At 32.6% G+C, this 27,261-nt stretch overlaps 2 protein-coding genes across 2 annotated transcripts in view; both read left to right on the top strand.

Moving 5' to 3' along the window:
- LOC107560031 (clathrin heavy chain 1-like) overlaps window positions 1–22,410 on the top strand; it is a 53,759-nt gene extending 31,349 nt beyond the window's left edge. Inside the window, exons 16-26 of the mRNA XM_016244089.1 lie at window positions 2,938–3,172; window positions 3,421–3,543; window positions 3,906–4,051; window positions 5,877–6,060; window positions 6,514–6,706; window positions 8,623–8,780; window positions 9,666–9,830; window positions 14,406–14,627; window positions 16,770–16,796; window positions 20,122–20,197; window positions 21,590–22,410. Of these exons, the coding sequence (XP_016099575.1) occupies window positions 2,938–3,172; window positions 3,421–3,543; window positions 3,906–4,051; window positions 5,877–6,060; window positions 6,514–6,706; window positions 8,623–8,780; window positions 9,666–9,830; window positions 14,406–14,627; window positions 16,770–16,796; window positions 20,122–20,197; window positions 21,590–21,849 (1,789 nt within the window). The 3' untranslated portion in view covers window positions 21,850–22,410. The remainder of the gene's footprint in view (window positions 1–2,937; window positions 3,173–3,420; window positions 3,544–3,905; window positions 4,052–5,876; window positions 6,061–6,513; window positions 6,707–8,622; window positions 8,781–9,665; window positions 9,831–14,405; window positions 14,628–16,769; window positions 16,797–20,121; window positions 20,198–21,589) is intronic.
- A 962-nt stretch (window positions 22,411–23,372) lies between these two features.
- Window positions 23,373–27,261, top strand: part of LOC107560030 (tricarboxylate transport protein, mitochondrial-like) — a 28,559-nt gene continuing 24,670 nt past the window's right edge. The window contains exon 1 of the mRNA XM_016244088.1: window positions 23,373–23,421. Coding sequence (XP_016099574.1) covers window positions 23,373–23,421 — 49 coding nt within the window. The remainder of the gene's footprint in view (window positions 23,422–27,261) is intronic.

Genomic DNA, 27,261 nt, shown 5'->3' with positions numbered 1-27,261 from the left:
CAGGAAGTGATATATGTCTGTGCAAGCTTTGGAGGTGTTGATGGAAGCGATTTACTGGATTTATGCTTTGATAATCGTACTGAATATTACCCAGATGTAGTTTTTGATAAAAATGTGATTTTCTCACCTTTTTGCTCAAAATTATGCATTTTTATGAAACCTACCTATATTCAAGTGTTGATAAAAAAAGAATGCTTTAAGCTAGATTTTTTGTTTAAAAGTAGAGGCTCTGATCTTTATTTCGGTGTATTGCATATTCAAATATTCATACAGCAAAATATTCTGGAGGCCATCAAATTTTAGTGAAAATCTTCAAAATCGCTGGCGGTGGCTGGCAACTTTTTTCTAAAATGCTGGCGGGGAAAGAGTTAATATTCGTTAAAAGCTGTCACTCATCTCAGTTAATCTCCATCTCATAAAGTTCCATTATAATCGACGAAGCTCCCTGCACAATGAATCTCAAATATAGAGCCCTGATTTATGATTTGTAATGTACTAAATATAATATAATGTAATTTAACCTTCTGGAGCACAGACATAGACTTCTGTAGAGGACATTATATTTGAATGGATTTCTCTGAGACGCTACACGCCACAGTTTCTGTTCAGAGCACATTCAGGGCTTTTTAGAGATATTAAATGTTTGGAGGTTTGATCATAAACTCCCTCTCCTTGTTCTCTAAATATGACTGATATTGACAGAATAATCAGATTTAGCACTCTTAGGGAAGTATGATAATGTTTTGTCATGATCATTTCAATCTGGCTGATGTTCAAATTGTTTGTCGTAAATAAACATCTCAGAAAAATGTTATGGGGTTTCAAATCGGAATATGACTTTTTGTTATGAAACGGGGAATAATTTTCATACATGTCTTCTGCAGAGGACACCAGGACAAACGGCTGTTAATCAGGCATTTTGGGGAAACAACGAGAAATTATAGATCAATATTCCTATGAAATATTAGATATTCTTATGAAAATGTTGCTAAATTATTACTGCCGTTATTACACTTCTTTTTTCATTATGGTTTGCCCCAAGAACACATTAATATGCAAATTAGATGCAATGTATAGATACATTGAATAAAATTGGAACATCAATTTATTGACATTTTACACATATATTCCATAAAGTACAGTAGTATCATCAGATCATTCTGTTATATCTTTCATAACATAGTTGAGAATAATTTTTGTACAAAGTTTGGCTAAAAATAGCCTGAAAAATCATTGGTAAATGAAAAAAATCAAACATTGTTTTTGCCTTTTCATGTCTATTTATTTTTTTGAATAACTTAGTCTTGGCATCCTCTACAAAGGACATAGAATAAAATATGAATATAATATTTTCTTGCAAAAAAATGTTTTTTCTCCAGTTGTTTCTTATGCTCCAACCAATGTAATGACATAAAAATAAAAAAAAAATCTATAATGCCAAGAAAAAAAATAAACAAATAAAAAATAAGTAAAATAATACAATATTTAGTCTATTGTAAATATTCAGTGTATCATGAATGAATACTCAATCAAAGCTCACAAATAAACATCCCTTGATATTTTTCTTGTCATATTAAACATTTTGAATCTACTATATAAAATCAAAATGTCTACCATAAATAACATATATGTATATGTTTATATATGTTAAAATGTATTCATGAAAATAAACAAATTATAGATCAATATTCCTATGAAATATTAGATATTCTTATGAAAATGTTGCTAAATTATTACTGCCGTTATTACACTTCTTTTTTCATTATGGTTTGCCCCAAGAACACATTAATATGCAAATTAGATGCAATGTATAGATACATTGAATAAAATTGGAACATCAATTTATTGACATTTTACACATATATTCCATAAAGTACAGTAGTATCATCAGATCATTCTGTTATATCTTTCATAACATAGTTGAGAATAATTTTTGTACAAAGTTTGGCTAAAAATAGCCTGAAAAATCATTGGTAAATGAAAAAAATCAAACATTGTTTTTGCCTTTTCATGTCTATTTATTTTTTTGAATAACTTAGTCTTGGCATCCTCTACAAAGGACATAGAATAAAATATGAATATAATATTTTCTTGCAAAAAAATGTTTTTTCTCCAGTTGTTTCTTATGCTCCAACCAATGTAATGACATAAAAAAAAAAAAAAATCTATAATGCCAAGAAAAAAAATAAACAAATAAAAAATAAGTAAAATAATACAATATTTAGTCTATTGTAAATATTCAGTGTATCATGAATGAATACTCAATCAAAGCTCACAAATAAACATCCCTTGATATTTTTCTTGTCATATTAAACATTTTGAATCTACTATATAAAATCAAAATGTCTACCATAAATAACATATATGTATATGTTTATATATGTTAAAATGTATTCATGAAAATAAACAAACTAAAAAAATACTTTAAAAAAAACAAATGTATATACTAATATAAAATGAATGTACTATATACAGTATAAAATAAAAATTATATTTATATACATATATATATGAAATATTTTTGTTGAGATAACATAGTTTAATATCTGTATTACCCATTCCTCACACATAGTTGTGTTAGCTGATAGCTCCATCAGTGTCTCTCTCCTTGTTTTCTCCAGACTGAAGCTGCTCTTGTCTTGGCTGGAATCTCGTGTTCAGGAGGGCTGTGAAGAAACTGTGTATATGTTTATATATGTTAAAATGTATTCATGAAAATAAACAAACTAAAAAAAATACTTTAAAAAAAACAAATGTATATACTAATATAAAATGAATGTACTATATACAGTATAAAATAAAAATTATATTTATATACATATATATATGAAATATTTTTGTTGAGATAACATAGTTTAATATCTGTATTACCCATTCCTCACACATAGTTGTGTTAGCTGATAGCTCCATCAGTGTCTCTCTCCTTGTTTTCTCCAGACTGAAGCTGCTCTTGTCTTGGCTGGAATCTCGTGTTCAGGAGGGCTGTGAAGAAACTGCTACCCACAATGCATTGGCAAAGATCTACATAGACAGTAACAACAGTCCTGAGCGCTTCCTCCGAGAAAACCTGCACTACGACAGCACCACCGTGGGCCGATACTGCGAGAAGAGAGACCCGCACCTCGCCTTTGTGGCCTATGAGAGAGGACATTGTGACCTGGAGCTCATACAGGTGTCTTCTGCTCTCCACGGCTGCATTTATTTGATTAAAAATACAGTAAAATCAGTAATATTATGAAAAAGTTGTACGATTTTAAAAAAGTATTTTCTATGTCAGTATATAGTAAAATGTAATTTATTTCTGTGATGCGCAGCTGTATTTTCAGCATCATTCCTCCAGTCTTCAGTGTCACATGATCCTTCAGAAATCATTCTAATATGCTGATTTGCTGGAATCTGTGTTTTTCTGTCCTCCTGTAGGTGTGCAGTGAAAACTCCCTGTTTAAAAGCCAGTCGCGGTATCTGGTGCGACGAAAAGATCCCGATCTTTGGGCTCGAGTTCTGCAGGAGACGAACCCCTACAGACGGCCGCTGATAGATCAGGCACGAGTCGCACCTGAAACATCTGCAGACATCACGCAGTGTGTGATCATTGAGATGTTAATGATGAGGGTTGTGTGCACAGGTGGTTCAGACGGCTCTGCCGGACACGCAGGATCCAGACGAAGTGTCTGTGGCGGTGAAGGCGTTTATGACGGCCGATATGCCCAATGAACTCATTGAACTTCTGGAGAAGATCGTTCTGGAGAACTCCATATTCAGTGAACACAGGTCAGTCTGAGAGACTCGTGTCACACCGCTTGAGCTCCAATTCATATGTGACCCTGGAGTCGCATCTGAAACATCTGCAAACATCACGCAGTGTGTGATCATTGAGATGTTAATGATGAGGGTTGTGTGCACAGGTGGTTCAGACGGCTCTGCCGGACACGCAGGATCCAGACGAAGTGTCTGTGACGGTGAAGGCGTTTATGACGGCCGATCTGCCCAATGAACTCATTGAACTTCTGGAGAAGATCGTTCTGGAGAACTCCATATTCAGTGAACACAGGTCAGTCTGAGAGACTCGTGTCACACCGCTTGAGCTCCAATTCATATGTGACCCTGGACAACAAAACCAGTCATAAGGCTCCATTTTAATACATAATGTATGGTTTGTTAGGATCGGACAATATTTGAAAATCTGGAAACTTGAGGGTGCAAAAAAATCTAAATATTGAGAAAATCATCTTTAAAGTTGTCCAAATGAAGTTCTTAGCAATGCATATTACTAATCAAACATTAAGTTTTAATATATTTACGGTAGGAATACATAAGCTTTGCATTGATGTATGGTTTGTTAGGATCGGACAATATTTGAAAATCTGGAAACTTGAGGGTGCAAAAAAATCTAAATATTGAGAAAATCATCTTTAAAGTTGTCCAAATGAAGTTCTTAGCAATGCATATTACTAATCAAACATTAAGTTTTGATATATTTACGGTAGGAAATTTACAAAATATCTTCATGGAACATGATCTTTACTTAATATCCTAATGATTTTTGGCATAAAAGAAAAATCTATAATTGTGACCCATACAATGTATTGTTGGCTATTGCTACAAATATCCCCCAGCGACTTAACACTGCTTTTGTGCTCCAGGGTCACATATACCACAAGCTGGAATCTGATGTAATGGCCAAAATGAAATGCATAATGAATAAAATGCATAGCAAAACTCTCACATATTGTGTAAATAAAGTATTCTTTTTGACTGACAGAAAAATTAAGTAGTTGGAGAGTAGCTGTGTGGAGCATTGAAAGTAGATTGTAATTATCCTTGTTCAATTATATTATATCATATATCATATCATATTATATTGAATTAAGATTAATCTCTTTGTTGTAGTCCTAATTTTTAAGAACCTTTGAATAAAAGCATCTGCTAACTGAATAAAATATATTACAGTGTTTTATATTATATTTTATTAGGTTCTTTTGAATGAAGATTAATTTCTTTGTTGCATTCCGTAGTTGTAAGGAATTTTGAATAAAATCATCTGCTTAATGAATAAATCTAAATTTATTACCGTTATATTATATTATATTATATTGAATTAAGATTGATTGCCTTTTTTTTAAGCATATACTAAATGAAAATTTAAATATGTGAATATATGAACAATTTAAATATAATAAAAAGTAAATATTTTACATCAAAATGTTTTATATTGAATTTAATTTAATGTAATTTTATTTTATTGAGATTAATCACTGTAGTAAATTAGCTTTGCATAAAGCATCTGCTAAATTAATAAATGTAAATATATTATATTACATTACAATGTTTTATATTATATATTTGATTATATTATTATATTGAATTAAGATTAATCTATTTGTTGTATTTCTCAGTTGTAAGTAGTTTTGAATGAAAGTATTGTATTATATTATAAAATATTTTTATTATATTATATTACATTACATTTAATTAAGATTGATTGCTTTGTTGTATATCTCATTTTATTGTGCGTAGCTTTGAGTAAAAACATCTGCTAAATTAATGAATGTAAAATATGTAACATTATGTTATGTTATGTGTTCAGTTAAGATTAATCGCTTATTAATTGCTAATTTGTAAGCAGCTTTGGATAAAAACATCTGCTAAATGAATAAACTTCAATATATTGTTGATTTATAATGGGAGTGATCTAGTTATATCATATTTTTATTGTATTTGATTGAAATAAGATTATACACTTTGTGGTAACTGTAAGTAGTTTTGGATAAAAGCTGGAAGTTGATTATAATGGGAACAATTTTATTTACTGCATGTTGATGTAGATTATGTATTGACTGTATGTGGTGTTAATAAAGCGTGTCTTTCTGCATCAGGAACCTGCAGAACCTGCTGATCCTGACGGCCATCAAAGCGGACCGGACGCGGGTCATGGAGTACATCAACCGGCTGGACAATTACGACGCTCCTGACATCGCCAACATCGCCATCAGCAGTGAGCTGTACGAAGAGGCCTTCTCCATCTTCAAGAAGTTTGACGTCAACAGCTCAGCGATACAGGTCCACACACACACACACACACACACACACACAGACACACACCGATAGACACACAGAGACACACACACACACACACACAGATAGACACACGCAAACCTGCAATAATTAAATGTTAAACAACACAAATATCCTTTATGTATTTAATCCCATTCTATTAACCAATGTCTTTGCTTCTGAGCTTCGATGATTCAGTTCAAGCGTACTAATAAGCACGAATTACTCTAGACCACTCTAGACAAATCTTTTTTTATTGCTGAAGTGTGTTGAAATGTCTTCTTCTGCATTCTACTGTACGGATGTAAATGTACGTTCCCTTCAGCCTGAGGCATATTCATTTCACTTCTGGTGTGAAAAGGCTTTTATATTTGCCAAAAATAGAACTTTTTTATTTTAAAAACAAACAAGCAAGCCCTGTCCAGATTTAAAAAGTAACGCAAAAGTAACATAACGCAGGTTCTGATCGAGCACATGGGGAATCTGGAGCGGGCGTATGAGTTTGCGGAGCGCTGTGCCGAGGGCTCGGTCTGGAGTCAGCTGGCTCAGGCTCAGCTTCAGTCCGGTCTGGTCAAAGAGGCCATCGACTCCTACATCAAAGCTGGCGAGCCGTCGGCGTACATGGAGGTGGTGGATGCTGCCAGCAGAAACGGTGAGATGAACTGTCCTCAAACATCCTGAAACTGATGTAGTATAAATACATTCAGAAAATAGCAATGCCTAGATCATTTTTTAGCAAGATAACAAGATATACTCTACCAGTCAAACGTTTTTGAACAGTAAGATTTTTAATGTTTTTTAAAGAAGTCTCTTCTGCTCATCAAGCCTGCATTTATTTGATCAGAAATACAGCAAAAGCAGTAATATTGTGAAATATTTTTACTATTACAAATAACTGCTCTCTATTTGAATATATAGTCAAATGTAATTTATTTCTGTGATGCGCAGCTGTATTTTCAGCATCATTACTCCAGTCTTCAGTGTCACATGATCTTCAGAAATCAGTATAATATGCTGCTTTGCTGCTCAAAAAAAAATAATTATTATTATTATGTTGAAAAGTACATGTTATGTTGAGTAGAATTTTTTCAGGTTTCTTTGATGAAAAGAAAGTTCAGAAGAATAGGGTTTATCTGAAACAGAAATCTTTTGTAACATTATAAATGTCTTTATCATCTCTTTTGATCAATGTAAGGCATCCTTGATGAATAAAAGTATTAATTTCTATGTGTATTATAAATATATTTAGTAAGAGTTTTGAACTAGTGTCATGATTCTAATGTGCCTTTTATTTGCCAGTCTTAGAAATATCAGAGTATTTCAAGATATTAAAAAAATTATATGTCGCCAATAAAATAATATTTTATATATTATATTTATAAATACATTCAAAAATATTCAGTGTATCATAAATATTCGATCACAAATGAAATACAGCAAAAGCAGTAATATTGTGAAATATTTTTACTATTACAAATAACTGCTCTCTATTTGAATATATAGTCAAATGTAATTTATTTCTGTGATGCGCAGCTGTATTTTCAGCATCATTACTCCAGTCTTCAGTGTCACATGATCTTCAGAAATCAGTATAATATGCTGCTTTGCTGCTAAAAAAAAATTATTATTATTATTATGTTGAAAAGTACATGTTATGTTGAGTAGAATTTTTTCAGGTTTCTTTGATGAAAAGAAAGTTCAGAAGAATAGGGTTTATCTGAAACAGAAATCTTTTGTAACATTATAAATGTCTTTATCATCTCTTTTGATCAATGTAAGGCATCCTTGATGAATAAAAGTATTAATTTCTATGTGTATTATAAATATATTTAGTAAGAGTTTTGAACTAGTGTCATGATTCTAATGTGCCTTTTATTTGCCAGTCTTAGAAATATCAGAGTATTTCAAGATATTAAAAAAATTATATGTCGCCAATAAAATAATATTTTATATATTATATTTATAAATACATTCAAAAATATTCAGTGTATCATAAATATTCGATCACAAATGAGAAACAATGCCTTAATTATTTTAGCAAGATATATTGTTTTACTTATTGCATTAAATATTTAAAATATACTATATATAAAATTTCAATTAAAATAAATAGGTTAAAGCCACTTCAGCGCAAATATAAACTACCGCAAATGTTTTGAGGTCAGTACGTTTTTACTTTTTGAAAGAAATTAATATTTTTATTCAGCATTAAATTGATTGATGTATAATGTTACAAAAATTATATTTCAAATAAATGCTGTTCTTTTGAACGATCTTTTAAAATGCCCTAAAACTGTCCTGAAACTTACATAAGATGTTTGTTTACACCCATGCACTGACTGTAAATCGGCGTTTTATGGTGCTTTTAGAAATCAATGTGTCATTGTAGTGATGCTGTAATTTTCTACTATCTTGTATGTCCATGTATAATGTTAGTCAAGTTTTCTTACACTAAATACAGTCAAAATATAGATTTCATGACTAGAGAGGATATTTTGAGTTGTGAATGAAACGGTTCGTCACTAAGTACATCAAACTCTCTTGTTTCAAAATGGTCTGTTTTCATAGAGAACTGGGAGGATCTGGTGAAGTTTCTTCAAATGGCGAGAAAGAAAGCCAGAGAGTCGTACGTTGAGACGGAGCTCATCTTTGCTCTGGCTAAAACAAACCGTCTGAGCGAGCTGGAGGACTTCATCAACGGCCCCAACAACGCTCACATACAGCAAGTACGGAGATTTAAACACATGCAAACTCTGATGCACCCAAATAAAAGTTCTCAAAACCAAAAGTGCTCATTTTAAATGAGCTTTTCTAGCCTATAACATTCTATTAAAATGATCATATTTTATCGTATTGGATTACACTTGGTTAAAATAATAATATCTTTAGTAATAATATTAGATATATCTGTAGTAATAGTAATTATATCAGTTATTTAATAATTATAATTAAATATATAATGATTAATATTTAAAGTTTATAATATATTAAATGTAATATTAATCATAATGAATTTAAGAATTAATGCATTTAATGTTACTACAGATATATCTAATATTACATTTATTACATTACATATTATTATGTTTGACCGTGTGTAATGAAATGCAGTAATTGTAATAGAATTGATCATAATATATTAAACATCATTTATTAAATGTGATATTAATCATAATATATTTAATAGTGTAATAATCATATTAATGATAATTTATTTATGTGTAATCATAATAGTATATATATATATATATATATATATATATAATGTTATATTAATTTTATATATAATAAAAAAAATTATATATTAAGTAATTATATAATGCAATTATATATATGTGTGTGTGTGTGCATAGACGCATACATTTTATATCAATAGTAATATATATTATAATAGCAATATAGCATATTCTAATGTATTTAATCATTTCTTTTCAATAACAATAATATATTTAAATTTTTTAAAGTAAAAATATTTGGCCATTTTTGACTGTCTTAAAGAAAACTGCAGTAAAGAGTCTTTTCACCATCTATCACTATTGTGTCTTGTTGCTCAACATTAGTGTGCACACGTATTATTTTCAGTGTGTCCAGTAACGTGTGTCTCTCTGTAGGCTGGCGAGAGATGTTATGAAGAGGGTATGTTTGAAGCGGCCCGGCTGCTGTTTAATAACGTGTCTAATTTTGCTCGCCTGGCGTCCACACTCGTTCACCTCGGCGAGTTTCAGGCGGCTGTTGACAGCGCGCGAAAGGCCAGCTGCACACGCACATGGAAAGAGGTGAGAGAAAATCTGCTTCAGCGTTATTAAATACATATCTTTAAACTAGGGCTGTCAAGCGATTGAAAATTTTGAATTTAATTAATTACCTGAAGTAACGATTAATTAATCGCAAATTAATTGCACATCAATTTGGGCTGAAAAATGTGTTATGTTAAATGAGAAAAGCATTGATTAGACATTTCTAAAAAGAAATATGTGACCCTGGACAACAAAACGAGTCATAAGGGTCTATTTTACGATATACATCACCTAAAAGCTGAATAAATAAGCTTTCCATTGATGTATGGTTTGTTAGGATAGGACAATATTTGGTTGAGATACAACTATTTGAAAATCTGGAATCTGAGGGTGCAAAAAAATCTAAATATTGAGAAAATCATCTTTAAAGTTGTCCAAATGAAGTTCTTAGCAATGCATATTACTAATCAAAAATTAAGTTTTGATATATTTACAAAATATCTTCATGGAACATGATCTTTACTTAATATCCTAATGATTTTTGGCATAAAAGAGAAATGTATAATTTTGACACATACAATGTATTGTTGGCTATTGCTACAAATATCCCCCAGCGACTTAACACTGCTTTTGTGCTCCAGGGCCACATATATTGATTCAGCATAGAATTTATTAGGCCACACAAAAACTTTTAAGGCTACAATAACGTTGTTTTCAGAGGAAGCATGAATTAGAATCGCATAATTAAAATGATTTGGTTTTAAATAGGCATTAATGGGTTTTTAAAAATAATTTAATATTAAAATATAAAATACGAAAAACATTTTTTTAAATTAAGTGATACTCTACGAAACTAAAGCCGCCAGTATGGTGGCAGCAAGTCATTGTCTTAATGAGTGAGTCATTGAATCATTCATCCAACTGATTCATTCAAATGGATGATTCATTCAGAAGTCTTTATGAATAAAAATATCTGTAATAATAATATTTTTATATATTTAAAAGGTTTTTTATGCATCTATATGGTTTTTATAAATTTTTATTTCAGTTTTAGTTAATTTAGTACATCAAGTAAATGAAAGTGAGAAACTAAATTTGAAACTAAAACCAGCAGTAGGTGGCGTTATGAGTTATCCAGTTATTCATTCAACCGATTCGTTCAGACGGTGGATTCATTAAAAGGGTCCTATTATGCTCTTTTACAAAGTCTTGATTTTGTTTTGGGGGTGTACTAGAACATGCTCTCATGCTTGGTGGTTCGAAAAACGCATTATTTTTCACATAATTTACATTATTACAATACCTTTCTCCCCAGCCTGGCACAAACGGCTTGATTAGTTCCGGCTTTGATGAAGGTCCGCCTTCCGAAAAACAAAATGTGTTGTGATTGGTTAGCTGTCCCAGTGTGTTGTTATTGGCGAACAGCTTAGACAGTGTTTCAGTACTGCCACGCCCCTTGCTACATCTTTCAACAAAAGCTTTTGGCGAATCCGGCACTTGTGGAAGCTGTCCTCAGTAAAATGCGCAGCACACAATAGCAAATTAGGGTTATAATGCTCAGGGACAGAGTTAAAAAATAAATTGCAACCACTGTTTCCTGACATCATCCGCTTTCGGAAGCCCAAACAAAGACGAGGTGAAAAAAACATCGCACACCGGACGAGAAGCGCAGCGTCGCGCCACATCTTTAAAATTCAAATACATTATTTTCTATGAGTGTAGGCACACCGTCGGCGCCGTTCGGCGTCTGTCCGCGTCGCCCAGCTACGTCGTGTTGTACTTGTAAGAATTGTTCTAGACATGCCGAAAATTTGAGGCGACAGCACAGCAGCTCTTCTTCTTGGTTTTCTCTGATGCACTAACTCTGCAGCAGCACTTCTTCTTCGTCGTCTCGTCTGATGCGCTCACTCAACCAAGCGTTCTAACCACAACTTCGCCCCTCCCCAACCCCCAACCATTCGAGTTTCTGTAGGCGGGAATTATTTTTAATGATATTCTAATGGGCCGCTTTGTGATATCACAAAGCCCGGAAACCAACGCTGTAGTCCAAACGAGCCGTTCATTGTAGTTCTTGAAAAGGGATTTTTTAAAAACGAAATATCTCCCTTTGGAGTGGACTTTGAGATTTGTAACTTTCTAGATCTTTTTTATGCCCAAACATACACACTACACACTGACTAAAATTAAAAAAGTGAAAAAGCATAATAGGACCCCTTTAAGAAATGAAGCAAGTGAACTGTCTTTATGTATGAGTCACTGAATCATTGACTCACTCGATTTGTTCGGAAACGCAGAATCTCAAAGTTCGAATCTGGATTTTTCAAGTTCAAGTCCGCTGACGTTAATCCACTCTCCTGTCTGGTTTGTTTGTCGGACAATGACAGATTCTGCGTTCTGATTGGTCCAATCGCCTGTCAATCAAACTCCCGGCGAAGGGTCAATTCTGCTGTGACTTTGATTGGATTTTGGAACTATTTTAGTTAGCGAAATTGAGCAAAAACACACAATATTGACAATATTGTGTTTAAACTATAAGACAACATTAACTTCTTGTTTATTTACTGTTGCATGTAATCAATATCACATTTGCAATCGTGCAGATATTCGGGAAAAATAGCACTCTTGCTTGCCAGACTATATCATATGATATAAATATAAGACAATAACCCATATGAGGCATTTTTGCCTTCATATCTTGAAGCATTTAACTGCATTGTAACGTCGTCGTCCTGCACAATGTTCGTCAGCAACTGCATTATAAAAGATGGTGTACAGGTTCAAATTAATGTGTTTAAAGGGGTCCTATTTTGCTTTTTCACTTTTTCAACTTTAGTTAGTCTGTAATGTTGCTGTTTGAGCATAAAAAAGATCTACAAAGTTAAAAAGCTCAAAGTCCACTTCAAAAGGAGATATTTTATTTAACAGAAATGACTCGTTTGGACTACAACGCATATTTTCAGGGATTTGTGATATCACAAATATCGACGAATGGGACGAGACCTGGTTGAGCTGCACTAGAGAAGGCAACGTGTGTTATCACTATGTCGGCGACACGCTAGCTTTCCCAAGGCAGATGAACTTAGAGTGGTTACAATCATCCGGGTTTAAATCGTGCTCAAATTGATTTGATTTTGACGCAATATTTACACTGAATCTCGCAGGCGGCTATGATAAGGAGCATGACATTTCCAGACCAGGTGCCGAGTGCTGCCAATCACAACACACACTGGCCCAGCTAACCAATCACAACACACACTGGCCCAGCTAACCAATCACAGCACACACTGGCACAGCTAACCAATCAAAGCACACACTGGCACAGCTAACCAATCACAGCACGCACCGGCCCAGCTAACCAATCACAGCACACACTGGCCCAGCTGACTACTGTCACTTTTGATCAATTTAGTGCATCCTTGATGATTAAAAGTATTACTTTCTAGAAAGTTTTGAACGGTAGTGTATTTAGATATCTCATTTTTAATTTTCTCTTGTTTTATGTTAATATGAATTCACTGCAGTAAATGCTGTGCGATTCGTGTTCGCTTCATGATGGTTGAGCAATGAGGTCATGATTTGTGTATGTTAGGTTGGTTGTGTTTATGATTTGCTGTGCTGTGATTGGTCAGGTGTTTTAAATAATTTTCATTATTAAAAAAATAAACATTTATAATTTAATAAATAAAAATTAATTTTCAATTTTTTCCCCAACTTTTTGCTGTGTGTATAGAGGAATGATTCACCCAGAAATTATTACAGTCTTTTTATTACTTTATTCTTTCAATTAATTCTGAATAAAAATGTGCTATTTATTTATTTATTTACTTGCTTACTTTCAATAAAACATATTGGTAACACTTTACAATAAGGTTCATTAGTTAACATTAGTTACTACTTTAGTTAGCATGAACTAAGCATGAACAATACTTCTACAGCATTTATTAATCTTAGTTAATATTAATTCTAATATTTACTAATGCATTATTAAAATCAAAAGTTGTGCTTGTTAACATTAGTTAATGCACTGTGAATAAACATGAACTAACAATGAACAACTGAATTTTCATTAACTAACCTTAACAAAGATTAACAAATATGGTAATAAATGTATTGTTCATTGTTTGTTCGTGTTAATTAATACATTAACTAATGGAACCTTATTGTAAAGTGTTACCAAAATATTGAATTAATTTAGTGGAACAATTTAGGAATAATTCACCCAAAAATGTCTTTATGTATTAGTTGATTAAAAAACATTATAAATGTGTATTTCAATTAGTGACTGTTTATTTATTTATGTTCATTTTCTAATTTAATTAAACTAATTTAGTGACTTTTCAACTCAATTTGCATTTAATTTACTGTTTGTTTATTTATGTATTCCTTATTCATTATTATTAATATTATTAATACATTTTTTAAATGAATTTTCATTCAAAATGTGCAAATAAATTAGTGACTATTTTCCCGTTTTTGTTTTGCTGCTGTCATCATTTACTTCCCCTCAAGTTGTTCCAAAACTCTATGACTTTCTTTCTTTCTCTCGTTCTTTCTGCCAAACAAAAAGTAAAGTTCAGCAGATTTATTCCAGCGTTCTGCGTCTCTGTGTGTCAGGAAGCGATGCAGTTCTCCGCTGAGTCTCAGGACGGCGCTCAGTCTCAGGATCTCCTGCGCTGGTTTGTTGAGGAGGGGAAGCGCGAGTGTTTCGCCGCGTGTCTCTTCAGCTCCTATGATCTTCTGGCTCCTGACCTGGTCTTAGAGCTGGCCTGGAGACACGGCCTCGTGGACTTCGCCATGCCGTACTTCATTCAGGTGACGAGGGAGTACCTGAGCAAGGTGCGTATGAAAGCACACGGATCACAGACATCATAAACGGCTCATATACTTATAATGAAAGTCCACTTATAACATTAGTCAAGGTTTCTTGCACCAATTCTGACCATTACGACATATACAGGAACAATAATTTTCATTTTCAAGAAAAAAAAAACATTAAGTGAATTTTCCACCTTCTTTTTGCAACTATGTGTATAAAGGAATGATTCACACAGAAATGAAAGTTATTACAGTTATTACAAATAAAAATGTGCAGTTAATTTAGTGACTATTAATTTATTTAAATATTTTCAATTAATTTAGTGACTATTTATTTATCTATTTCCTTTTTTTATTTTATTCTTTTATTTATTTACTATTTTATTACTGTATAAAGGAATGATTCACACAGAAATTAAAATTCTGACATTATTAATAATTAAAAGTAAAAAATGTGCAGTTAATTTAGTGACTATTTATTTAAATATTTTCAATTAATTTAGTGACTATGTATTACATTTTTTTTATTTTATTCTTTTATTTATTTACTATTTTATTACTGTATAAAGGAATGATTCACACAGAAATTAAAATTCTGACATTATTAATAATTAAAAGTAAAAAATGTGCAGTTAATTTAGTGACTATTTATTTAAATATTTTCAATTAATTTAGTGACTATGTATTACATTTTTTTTATTTTATTCTTTTATTTATTTACTATTTTATTACTGTATAAAGGAATGATTCACACAGAAATTAAAATTCTGACATTATTAATAATTAAAAGTAAAAAATGTGCAGTTAATTTAGTGACTATTTATTTAAATATTTTCAATTAATTTAGTGACTATGTATTACATTTTTTTTATTTTATTCTTTTATTTATTTACTATTTTATTACTGTATAAAGGAATGATTCACACAGAAATTAAAATTCTGACATTATTAATAATTAAAAGTAAAAAATGTGCAGTTAATTTAGTGACTATTTATTTAAATATTTTCAATTAATTTAGTGACTATGTATTACATTTTTTTTATTTTATTCTTTTATTTATTTACTATTTTATTACTGTATAAAGGAATGATTCACACAGAAATTAAAATTCTGACATTATTAATAATTAAAAGTAAAAAATGTGCAATTAATTTAGTGACTATTTATTTATTTAATTAAATATTTTCAATTAATTTAGTGACTATTTATTTAATTAAATATTTTCAATTAATTTAGTGACTATTTTCCAACCACTTTTTGATTCAATGTCTTTAAATGAATAATTAAAATAATTTAATTTAATTTAATTTAATTTAACTTTATAATAGGTTCTGTCTGTTAACATTAGTTACTACATTAGAAGTAACCATGAAAAATACTTCTAAAACCTTTATCAATCTTATTATAATAATAAATTATATTATTATTATAAATAATACATTTCTAAATTTAATAATATTTTTTTTTAAATTAAAGTTGTATCTGCTAATATTTTTAATGAACCTGTTCTGACATGAACAAACAATGAAGTTGTATTTTAATTAAATATTGTTAAAAATGATTCATAAATATTGTAACAAATGCATTGCTCATTTTTAGTTATTGTTAAATTTAGCATTTACTAATACATTATTAAAACCGAAAGTTGTATATGTCAATATTATTTAATAGACCCAAGTTAACATGAAAATATAACAGTTATATTTTTATTAACTATATTTTAATATTCAATAATAATACTTTATTAAAATATCTGTTAATATTATTCAACGGGCCTGTTTAACATGAACTTACAATGCACCGTTGTATTTTTATTAATTACCATTAAAAAAGATGAATAAATGGCACCTTATTATGAAATCTTATCCAGATTTCTCTTCATTTGAGTCGCTTCTGCAGCCTTGTTTTCTTGGAAAACTGTAAAATACGTAGTCTGTTTATCACTACACTTACATAAATGAGTGTTTTCTAGTTTATTAGTTGTTCAGGTTTAATTCAGTCGCCCTAAATGAGATTCACAATGTTTTAGTGCCTGATAATTATTGTTCTGATTGCACAAATCAAATGAGATCATCTGCTAGAGTAGATAGAATATCTCCAGCAGGCTGTAAATGATGTAAAGCTGCTGTATTAAAGCTGACCTGACTCTCCGTCCTCCACAGGTGGAGGAATTATCCGGACAGGTGAAGGTCTCTGACCCGTTCTGTCTCTCTCTGTATTAGATATTAGCGCATGTTGAGTACAGACGCTCCCCTCCTTCATGACAGGTTCCTGAATAGTGTGCTTGATTACCCACAGTGCACTGCTCTGTAGCTGTAATGAGCCTGTTTGTTTGTTTGTGTGAGTGCATTTTTGAGAACATAAAGGGAAGCTAATTATTATAAAATGGAGAATTATTCATGTGTCAAGTGGTCTTCAACATAACCTCTTGTAAGTCCTGCAGGTGTGAGACGCGCATTAAAGACGCAGTACATCAGATTGAGCTGCAGAAGGCAGCAAACTCACTCTTAGGTTAAACCCTGGAAAGTGTAACCTGAAATATCATTCAGAAAAATCTTCTTTTTTTTTTTGGGAACAATGGAACAGTTATTGAACCTTTAGACAAAATCTTTTTTTTTTTAAATACAATTTTTTGCTTATGTGTTTTGTGTTGAGTATCGTATTTGATCCATCAGGCTTTTATCAGAATCAGATTTTGATCCATCAGGCTTTTATGGCTCATAAAGTCTGATATAGTGAGAATAAAAAACAGCTCAGTTTTATTCAGAGACTTAAACTGAGCAAAAATACGTAATTTGCTGCAGGTGCTGAAATGTAAATCAGTTTATTTTTATATCTTGTTTTCATTTTAATTTCAGTTTTTGTTGTCGTTTTTTAATATGTCTATTTTTTATCATTTTTATTTTAGTTTTAGTTATTTTAGTACATCAAGTTAAACTAAATGAAAATGATAAATGTTGCTAAATAAGCTTTTTTAATATTTATTTTATTTCAAGTGGACAATTGTAAAATATTAAGTCAGATGCTGCTCTTTATCACTATGCTTTCAAATAAATTAGTGTTTTTTATTCAGTAGTTGTAGTTAGTGTACATTTTTCTGTTCAGATTTAATTCAGTCACCCTAAATGAGATTATTAATATTTTAGTGCCTGATAAATATTGTTCTGATTGCATAAATTTAATTATATAATGTGATAGAGTAGATATAACCAATGTAGTTAGTATATATATATTTTTAAATAGTAAATATATATATTAGATTGCATTTATTTCAAGTATGGTTTTAGGTTTAGATTTAGTTGTAGTTTTAGTTAATTATAACCCTGCACAGAGCTGAAAAGCCAAATAATAATAGTTCATTAGTCTCACTGTAGGATGCTTACAATTGTCAATCAGCTATTATTTTAGCTTTTCACATATTATAACGATAAATATATACGACGAATGTGAGATCTTGCATTGTGGTTTTCTAAGTGGGATTTATAAGTCATATTTATATAATGCATTGCTTAGGGAAAATCATTGATGTTTTAAAGTATTGTTAAGTGAATGTGAGTGTATGTGTGCATGTGGTGTGACATTACTGGGCATCTGCATGATGATGCTGTAAACAGACGTCAGAGGAGGACTTGAGGAGTGTGTGAAGGGCATGAGCGGCTCAGTGGACGGCGTTTGGATAAAAAGGACTCAGCGTGACACTTTGACAGTGATGTTTGCTTACATAAATGAGTGTTTTCTAGTTTATTAGTTGTTCAGGTTTAATTCAGTCGCCCTAAATGAGATTCACAATGTTTTAGTGCCTGATAATTATTGTTCTGATTGCACAAATCAAATGAGATCATCTGCTAGAGTAGATAGAATATCTCCAGCAGGCTGTAAATGATGTAAAGCTGCTGTATTAAAGCTGACCTGACTCTCCGTCCTCCACAGGTGGAGGAATTATCCGGACAGGTGAAGGTCTCTGACCCGTTCTGTCTCTCTCTGTATTAGATATTAGCGCATGTTGAGTACAGACGCTCCCCTCCTTCATGACAGGTTCCTGAATAGTGTGCTTGATTACCCACAGTGCACTGCTCTGTAGCTGTAATGAGCCTGTTTGTTTGTTTGTGTGAGTGCATTTTTGAGAACATAAAGGGAAGCTAATTATTATAAAATGGAGAATTATTCATGTGTCAAGTGGTCTTCAACATAACCTCTTGTAAGTCCTGCAGGTGTGAGACGCGCATTAAAGACGCAGTACATCAGATTGAGCTGCAGAAGGCAGCAAACTCACTCTTAGGTTAAACCCTGGAAAGTGTAACCTGAAATATCATTCAGAAAAATCTTCTTTTTTTTTTTGGGAACAATGGAACAGTTATTGAACCTTTAGACAAAATCTTTTTTTTTTTAAATAAAATTTTTTGCTTATGTGTTTTGTGTTGAGTATCGTATTTGATCCATCAGGCTTTTATCAGAATCAGATTTTGATCCATCAGGCTTTTATGGCTCATATAGTCTGATATAGTGAGAATAAAAAACAGCTCAGTTTTATTCAGAGACTTAAACTGAGCAAAAATACGTAATTTGCTGCAGGTGCTGAAATGTAAATCAGTTTATTTTTATATCTTGTTTTCATTTTAATTTCAGTTTTTGTTGTCGTTTTTTAATATGTCTATTTTTTATCATTTTTATTTTAGTTTTAGTTATTTTAGTACATCAAGTTAAACTAAATGAAAATGATAAATGTTGCTAAATAAGCTTTTTTAATATTTATTTTATTTCAAGTGGACAATTGTAAAATATTAAGTCAGATGCTGCTCTTTATCACTATGCTTTCAAATAAATTAGTGTTTTTTATTCAGTAGTTGTAGTTAGTGTACATTTTTCTGTTCAGATTTAATTCAGTCACCCTAAATGAGATTATTAATATTTTAGTGCCTGATAAATATTGTTCTGATTGCATAAATTTAATTATATAATGTGATAGAGTAGATATAACCAATGTAGTTAGTATATATATATTTTTAAATAGTAAATATATATATTAGATTGCATTTATTTCAAGTATGGTTTTAGGTTTAGATTTAGTTGTAGTTTTAGTTAATTATAACCCTGCACAGAGCTGAAAAGCCAAATAATAATAGTTCATTAGTCTCACTGTAGGATGCTTACAATTGTCAATCAGCTATTATTTTAGCTTTTCACATATTATAACGATAAATATATACGACGAATGTGAGATCTTGCATTGTGGTTTTCTAAGTGGGATTTATAAGTCATATTTATATAATGCATTGCTTAGGGAAAATCATTGATGTTTTAAAGTATTGTTAAGTGAATGTGAGTGTATGTGTGCATGTGGTGTGACATTACTGGGCATCTGCATGATGATGCTGTAAACAGACGTCAGAGGAGGACTTGAGGAGTGTGTGAAGGGCATGAGCGGCTCAGTGGACGGCGTTTGGATAAAAAGGACTCAGCGTGACACTTTGACAGTGATGTTTGCTGCTCCGTTGACTTCTGCGTCTCTTACAGGTGGATAAACTGCAGGAGCATGAGGACAAGAGAGCACCTGAAGACCAGACTCCTGAAGCCTCCTCCATCGTCTATGGTATGTTCATCATCAGCTCTTTCATGCACTTTCTACTAAATCAATCTTTTCTCATTGCTGGTCAATGTGCACATGCATCAGACGCCATCTCAAGCAAAAAAGTAGTTTAAAATTGCTTACAGCTGATTGTTTTGTGGCAGGAAACATGATGAAATTAAATGCAGCTTCAATCATTCCAGTTTAAATACATTATAATTGAGAAACTTCTCCAACCTGGACAATTATTTTATTAGTATTTTATTTTTTAGCTAAATATTTACAGATTTTCAGACGCCGTATTTTGTTTCATCTTTTTTGAATAAAGCATGTTTGCTCCTCGACATGTAGTTTACAGCCGATCCAGTAGTTTGTGATTCTCTGTTTTCTTCCGTACAGCTCAGCCAAACCTTCTTTCTGATCTATAATTGTTATTCAACAGAAACCGCTGTGAAATCCTGCCCAGATGCTGAGTGCTTGTGATGCATTATCAATCACATATCACGTTAAATGTTCCCATTCATAAATATGAATATCTGTGTGTCTGTGTCTCTCTGTGTGTGTGTGTGTGTGTGTGAGTGTCTGTGTCTGTGTCTGTGTGTGTGTGTGTCTGTGTCTGTGTCTGTGTGAGTGTATGTGTCTGTGTGTGAGTGTCTGTGTGAATGTGTGTGTGTGTCTGTGTGAGTGTCTGTGTGTGTGTGTGTGAGTGTCTGTGTCTATGTGAGTGTGTGTATGTGTGTGTGTGTCTGTGTGAGTGTATGTGTCTGTGTCTGTGTGAGTGTCTGTGTGAGTGTATGTGTCTGTGTGTGAGTGTCTGTGTGAGTGTGTGTGTGTCTGTGTGTGTGTGTGTGTGTGCTTGTGTGTGTATGTGTATGTGTGTCTGTATGTGTATGAGTGTCCGTGTCTGTGTCTGTGTCCGTGTCCGTGTCCGTGTCCGTGTCTGTGTCCGTGTCTGTCTGTGTGTGTGTGTGTGTGTGTGAGTGTCTGTGTGAGTGTGTTTGAGTCTGTGTGGGTGTCTGTGTCTATGTGTGTGTGTGTGAGTCTGTGTGTGTGTCTGTGTGAGTGTCTGTGTCTGTGTGTCTGTGTGAGTGTCTGTGTCTGTGTGTCTGTGTCTGTGAGTGTCTGTGTCTGTGTGTGTGTGTGTGTGTGTGTGTGTCTGTGTGTGTGAGTGTCTGTGTGAGTGTGTTTGTGTCTGTGTGAGTGTCTGTGTCTATGTGTGTGTGTGTGAGTCTGTGTGTGTGTCTGTGTGAGTGTCTGTGTGTGTGCTTGTGTGTGTATGTGTATGTGTGTCTGTATGTGTATGAGTGTTTGTGTCCGTGTCCGTGTCCGTGTCTGTGTCTGTGTCTGTCTGTGTGTGTGTGTGTGTGTGTGTGTGTGTGTGTGTGTGTGTGTGTGTGTGTTGATGCAGGACAACAGCTGATGCTGAGTGGCAGTCAAACACCCGTCAATCCTCAGACGGGCTTCCCAGCTTACGGTTTCACTCCTCCGGTGTACGGCTTCAACCTTCAACCTTGAATTTTCCTGCTAGGAATTCTGGGAAACGTGTGCCTGTGCTGCATTCAGGAAGCATGACGAAGCATCTCTGCAATCAAATGAACACCCAGCGCTACTTCCTTACATACGTGTGTTGCGTTCACCGCTCAACAAGCTGCTCGTTAACTTATATTTTCATTTGAATCTGATCAGATCGCGCTGATGATGAGAGGAAGGACACTAAACCCGAACGACACTAGTTAGGGTGAACAATACAGTATTTGTAGTGACAAACTCATTTCTTGGTTCTTTTGTCCATTCTCGTCTGTTTTTAATCGTTTGATTCTGCAGCATTAACTTTGTTTACGTTTCAAGCGGTACTAAATTTCAGTTTTACAATGTGAAAATCTCACCATCAGTGATGAGCACAACCAAACGTCTGTTTATTTAACACTAGCTTGATGTAGCTGTTACTTGCTCATGATTATTGAAGCTTTTTCTGCTGCTGTTCATCATCCATGTTACTGCAAGCCATATGCACTGTCTATATAATGTTGTAGTCAAAAGAGACATTATTTTTTAGGAAAACATTATGCAAAAAATACAAAAAGTGATGTTTGGGTTGCTCAGTGTGTAGCGACTCCTTCGACTGAAGAGGCACAGAGAATAAAGTTTACATGTGCTGTTCATTCTGTCTCACTCTCAAGTCACTTCAGGTCACTGTCTTTCACGTTGTTCCTGTTTAATGTGGGTTTTGTGTGTTTTTCCGGCATGTTCTTGTCTGGGTTCTTGCTCAATTTTTAACAAAACGTAGTGTAGCAGAAAGATCACATTTTGGGATTAGTTTGGTTTTCAGCATCACTATAGTGGCAGAGTTATGATGCATTCAATGGTTATGTTCCAGAAAGTAATGCTATATTCCCATTTTCATATTCCCTAGTACAGTGATGGAATCAGAATATATATTTCTACAATACTTCATAGAAACTATGTCCAGAAAAAAACTATGTAGTACAAAAAAAAGCATTGTGTTACCATAGTGCAGTGTTTTTTCTTTTAGTTAAAATTAGTGCATAATATACAGTAACAGTAGCTCCTTTATATTGATCACACTAGAGTTTTAACAGATTTGACAGATTATACATGTATCTTTGATGTATGGAGGCCCAAACCTGCAAAAAAAAAAAAAAATTATATTAAAAATAAATGAATAAATACATATAAATAATATAATGGAAAAATAAAGGAATAAATGACTTTATAAAACAAATACAAATTATAAAATTTAGTCCTACATTTATTTTTGTATTACTTTTTATTTATTTTCGGTACTGATTCTTTATTTCAATTTTTTATCACTTTTTTATTCTGATTTATGTATTTTTTTGTTTATACATTCCTTTATTTTGGCATGCATTTATTTCCGCATGTATACATTGTCATATTTAAATATTGCCACATTTATTTATTTTTCATTTCTGCAGGCTGAGCCTCCATACTGCTGATTTTTTATTTAAAACTAAAACCTCGAGCTGTTTTCTGTCAGTCGGATGATGTGAAGGAGTTTTAAACTGGAGATCCACCTTAACTCGAGTTTCGTTTCTGGAGGGCGAGAGAGTGAGTGAGTGAGTGAGTGAGAAAGAGAGAGAGAGCCCGCTGATTGGCTGAGAGCAGAGTCTAAGATCGGCGGATCGCGCGCTGCTCTCAGATGAAACAGTGATTGAAGATGAAGAGCAAAGCCGAACTCACCCATCCTGGAAAAGCCATCCTGGCAGGTCAGTTTATACACATGACTAACACATAAAGACCAACAGCTCATAGATAATACAGAACTGAACCCATTTGAGGTGAATTGTATTCATTTCTGAACTCTGGATGTCTTTGCATCTGAACTTGTGAAAGAAGCTTCAGAAAAGGAGAGACAATACTGACGATTGGATTTGTGTTGGTTATTGCAGTGAAATATTGTGTGAATGAATATATTCAGAAAACTCCTTTACATTTGCTAGATCTTTAGACAAATAGGTAAGTATGTGTGTGTGTGTGTGTGTGTGTGTGTGTGTGTGTGTGTGTGAGTGTGTGTGTGTGTGTGTAGGGATCAGTAAGATTTTTAATGCGTTTCTATTTTGAATAAATGCTGTTCTTTTTAGCTTTTTATTCATCAAAGAATCCTGAAATAAAGTTTCACAGGTTCCGAAAAATATTAAGCAGCAAAACTGTTTCTAACATTGATAATAAATCAGCATATTAGACTGATTTCTGAAGATCATGTGACACTGAAGACTGGAGGAATGATGCTGAAAATACAGCTGCGCATCACAGAAATAAATTATATTTTAATTTATGTTCAAATAGAAAACTGTTATTTTAAATTGCAATAATATTTCACAATATTGCCGTTTTTTCTGTATTTCTGATCAAATAAATGTCACCTCGGTGAACAGAAGAGACTTTAAAAAATATTACAACTCTTACTGATCCCAAACTTTTGAATGGCAGTGTGTATATATATATATATATGCATACTAAGTAGTCAACAAAAAGAATAAGCAAACACAGTTGATTTCAGACACACTGTTTACTTCACTCTGCTAAAACAGAAAAACGCTGAATTCATTGTCAGTCTAGAAAATAGTCACTCATAAGCCGAACACAGCTGAATGTTATCACTTGTGCATTAGAGATTACAGATAGTGTAATATATTTGAGATGTTTTGGTTCAGACACATGATTTATCAGTGCTGTAAAGGTCAGATCTAGACGAGGACACACAGCTGATGCTCACTTCTGTCAGAGAAAGACGAACGCTTGTGTGTTTAAATTAACGTCAGTGATTTTAAGATGGCAAAACTTAAGTCAAAGGGTGTAAAAAGTTCTGTGTCTTAATAATTAATAATAATGATAGTTTTAGATATAAAAGTAACCGTTTTGACTCCTTTTGATTCTGATTGGAAGAGTGATGCTTGAAGCTGTCATAAAATGGAAATTAACTATAACCTAATGAATCATAATACTTGGCAGAACAATTGTTTATCCTTTATTCTTCATAATTATTAATAATATTTATAAATGAACATAAGCCTAACTATTCATTGCACATCTGTGTCTTTTATCATAACGCTCATGCTGCTGCTTTATGAAAGCAATAAGCAACTCGAGGCCTTATTTTTTGCAGTGCTGCATAAACGCAGTGTAATGATGCTCTTAGAATAGATTGAGGGCAATTCTAAAGTAGGGTTGGTCATTACGATCTCTCTTACCTGTCTGTGTGAACGCTGACGGACCCGCTCTGCTCTTCTCTGGGTAATTGGTGAACTACCATCTGGAAACTGTTCATCTGAAACCAAATGACAGGTTTTAATGGCTGTGATATTTTTCTCTATATGCGCTGGTGCTGCTCCACTCGTCTGTAATTACACAAACCAGCCTTCAGATGGAAATGCCACGTCTTATTTGCAGAAGAGAATATGACAGGCTGTGAGCCCAGTTTAAACCAGTATTTTGTCTTTATTTAACACAGTAATTGCCATTGTCATAATATGAGGAAAATACAGTGTATTACACGGTCTATGTGTGTATGTATATATATATATAATTTTAATAATTAATAATTTATGCATTTAGCAGATGCTTTTATCCAAAGCGACTTACAGTGCAGGCTATACATTTTTTACCAGTATGCGTGTTTATATGTATATATATATATATGCCCCACTGTATGTATATATATATATAAAATTAAAAATAATCAAAAATAAATGATTAAATGTAATAATAAAAGAATAAAGGAATTAATGTCTTGATAAACCAAATACAATTAATTTACTTACATTTTGTCATAAATTTATATTTATTTAAATAAAATAAAAAATTAAAGTTAATAAGTGAAAGAATAAAAAAAAGAATAAAAATAAATAAAACAATATTAACTATACTTTTATTAATTTTTATTATTTAATTAATTTTATTTATTAATTTTATTTATTTTTTATTAAATTATATATATATATGCATATGTGGCTACACACCCACACACCCACATGTATATATATATATGACCCTGGAGCACAAAACCAGTCTTAAGTGCCAATTTTTTCGAAATTGAGATGTATACATCATCTGAAAGCTGAATAAATAATCTTTCCATTGATGTATGGTTTGTTAGGATCGGACAATATTTGAAAATCTGGAATCTGAGGGTACAAAAAAATCTAAATATTGAGAAAATCATCTTTAAAGTTGTTCAAATGAAGTCCTTAGCAATGCATATTACTAATCAAACATTAAGTTTTGATATATTTACGGTAGGAAATTTACTAAATATCTTCAAGGAACATGATCTTTACTTAATATCCTAATGATTTTTGGCTTAAAAGAAAAATCTATAATTGTGACCCATACAATGTTTTTTTGGCTATTGCTACTAATATCCCCCAGCGACTTAAGACTGCTTTTGTGCTGCAGGGACACATTTGTGTGCGTCATGACTTCAGTGCTGGAGGATGTTTTGAAGGCAACTTTATCAGATGGATCTCAAATATTCAGGAAGTGCATTTGATCAGTTAAAACTGGTGAAAACTGTGCATTTTTGGTTTGTATGATGTGTTTGTACTTTTTATTCACACCAAGATTAAAAAGCTATTTTGTTTGAGACGCTTCTGGAAGTTCAGGCAGTTCAGGTCGGTTTACTCCTGCAAGCCGCGGGGTGTTTGTGTTGTTTTCGTATGTATTGTACAAGTTGTGCTTCCAGCTGCTGGACTCGGGTTGTTTTGTATTGTAGAGCAGCTCTGGTTTACTGTCACACAAACCCATCAGTGACCTGGAAACATTTCACACGCTACACACACACGGCTTTCCATAGTCACATGTGTAGTGAGATTACAGCCGTAGACGTGTTCACATGTGCGATCTCCTGTCACGGCAGGGTCTGATGTAAGCTCAACTCTGTGACATGCTGGTGATTAGCATAGAAATTCATTTTACACCACACTTTACATATACATTTATGCATTTAGCTTTTATCTGGCGACTTACGAACAATCACTTGCTGTTCTTCTGTCACTTTGTCATATTTACAGTAATGCACGTTGCACGTTGCATCAGGATAAACATTTTTAATATACAGTGGGTACGGAAAGTATTCAGACCCCCTTAATAACTCTTAAACATTCAGTCTGTTCAGCAACCTTTGATTCATTTCAGAGAGTCAGTTCAAATTGTGAATCAGATCAAACAGTGATTCAACGACTCATTTGCTTTGTTCGTTTTTGTACTTGTTTTGTCCTTTTTCAATATTTTTTGTTTTGTATTTTCTGGATTTTTTATGTGTATGTACTAAAGCAAAAACATGTCTTGATTATTTTAACTTGATTTAAACTGCTTTAGTTTTAGTCTTTTCAGTTTACTTGGATATAAATTATGAGTAAAATAAATTGTCATAAATAAATATGACATAAATATTGAGATACACTGTAAATATTGCATGTCCAAATATTGTGTGCATTATATCCAAAACATCACTAATGAAATTGCCGTGTCTGTGTGTCTGTGTGTGTGTGTGTGTGTGTGTGTGTGTGTGTGTGTGTGTGTGTGTGTGTGTGTGTGTGTGTGTGTGT

Source organism: Sinocyclocheilus grahami, unplaced genomic scaffold, assembly GCF_001515645.1.
Source record: "Sinocyclocheilus grahami isolate Dianchi unplaced genomic scaffold, SAMN03320097.WGS_v1.1 scaffold708.1, whole genome shotgun sequence".
NCBI classification, from domain to species: domain Eukaryota; kingdom Metazoa; phylum Chordata; class Actinopteri; order Cypriniformes; family Cyprinidae; genus Sinocyclocheilus; species Sinocyclocheilus grahami.
The sequence above is the reverse complement of the archived record's forward strand: the minus strand, read 5'-3'. Positions and strand labels throughout refer to the sequence as shown.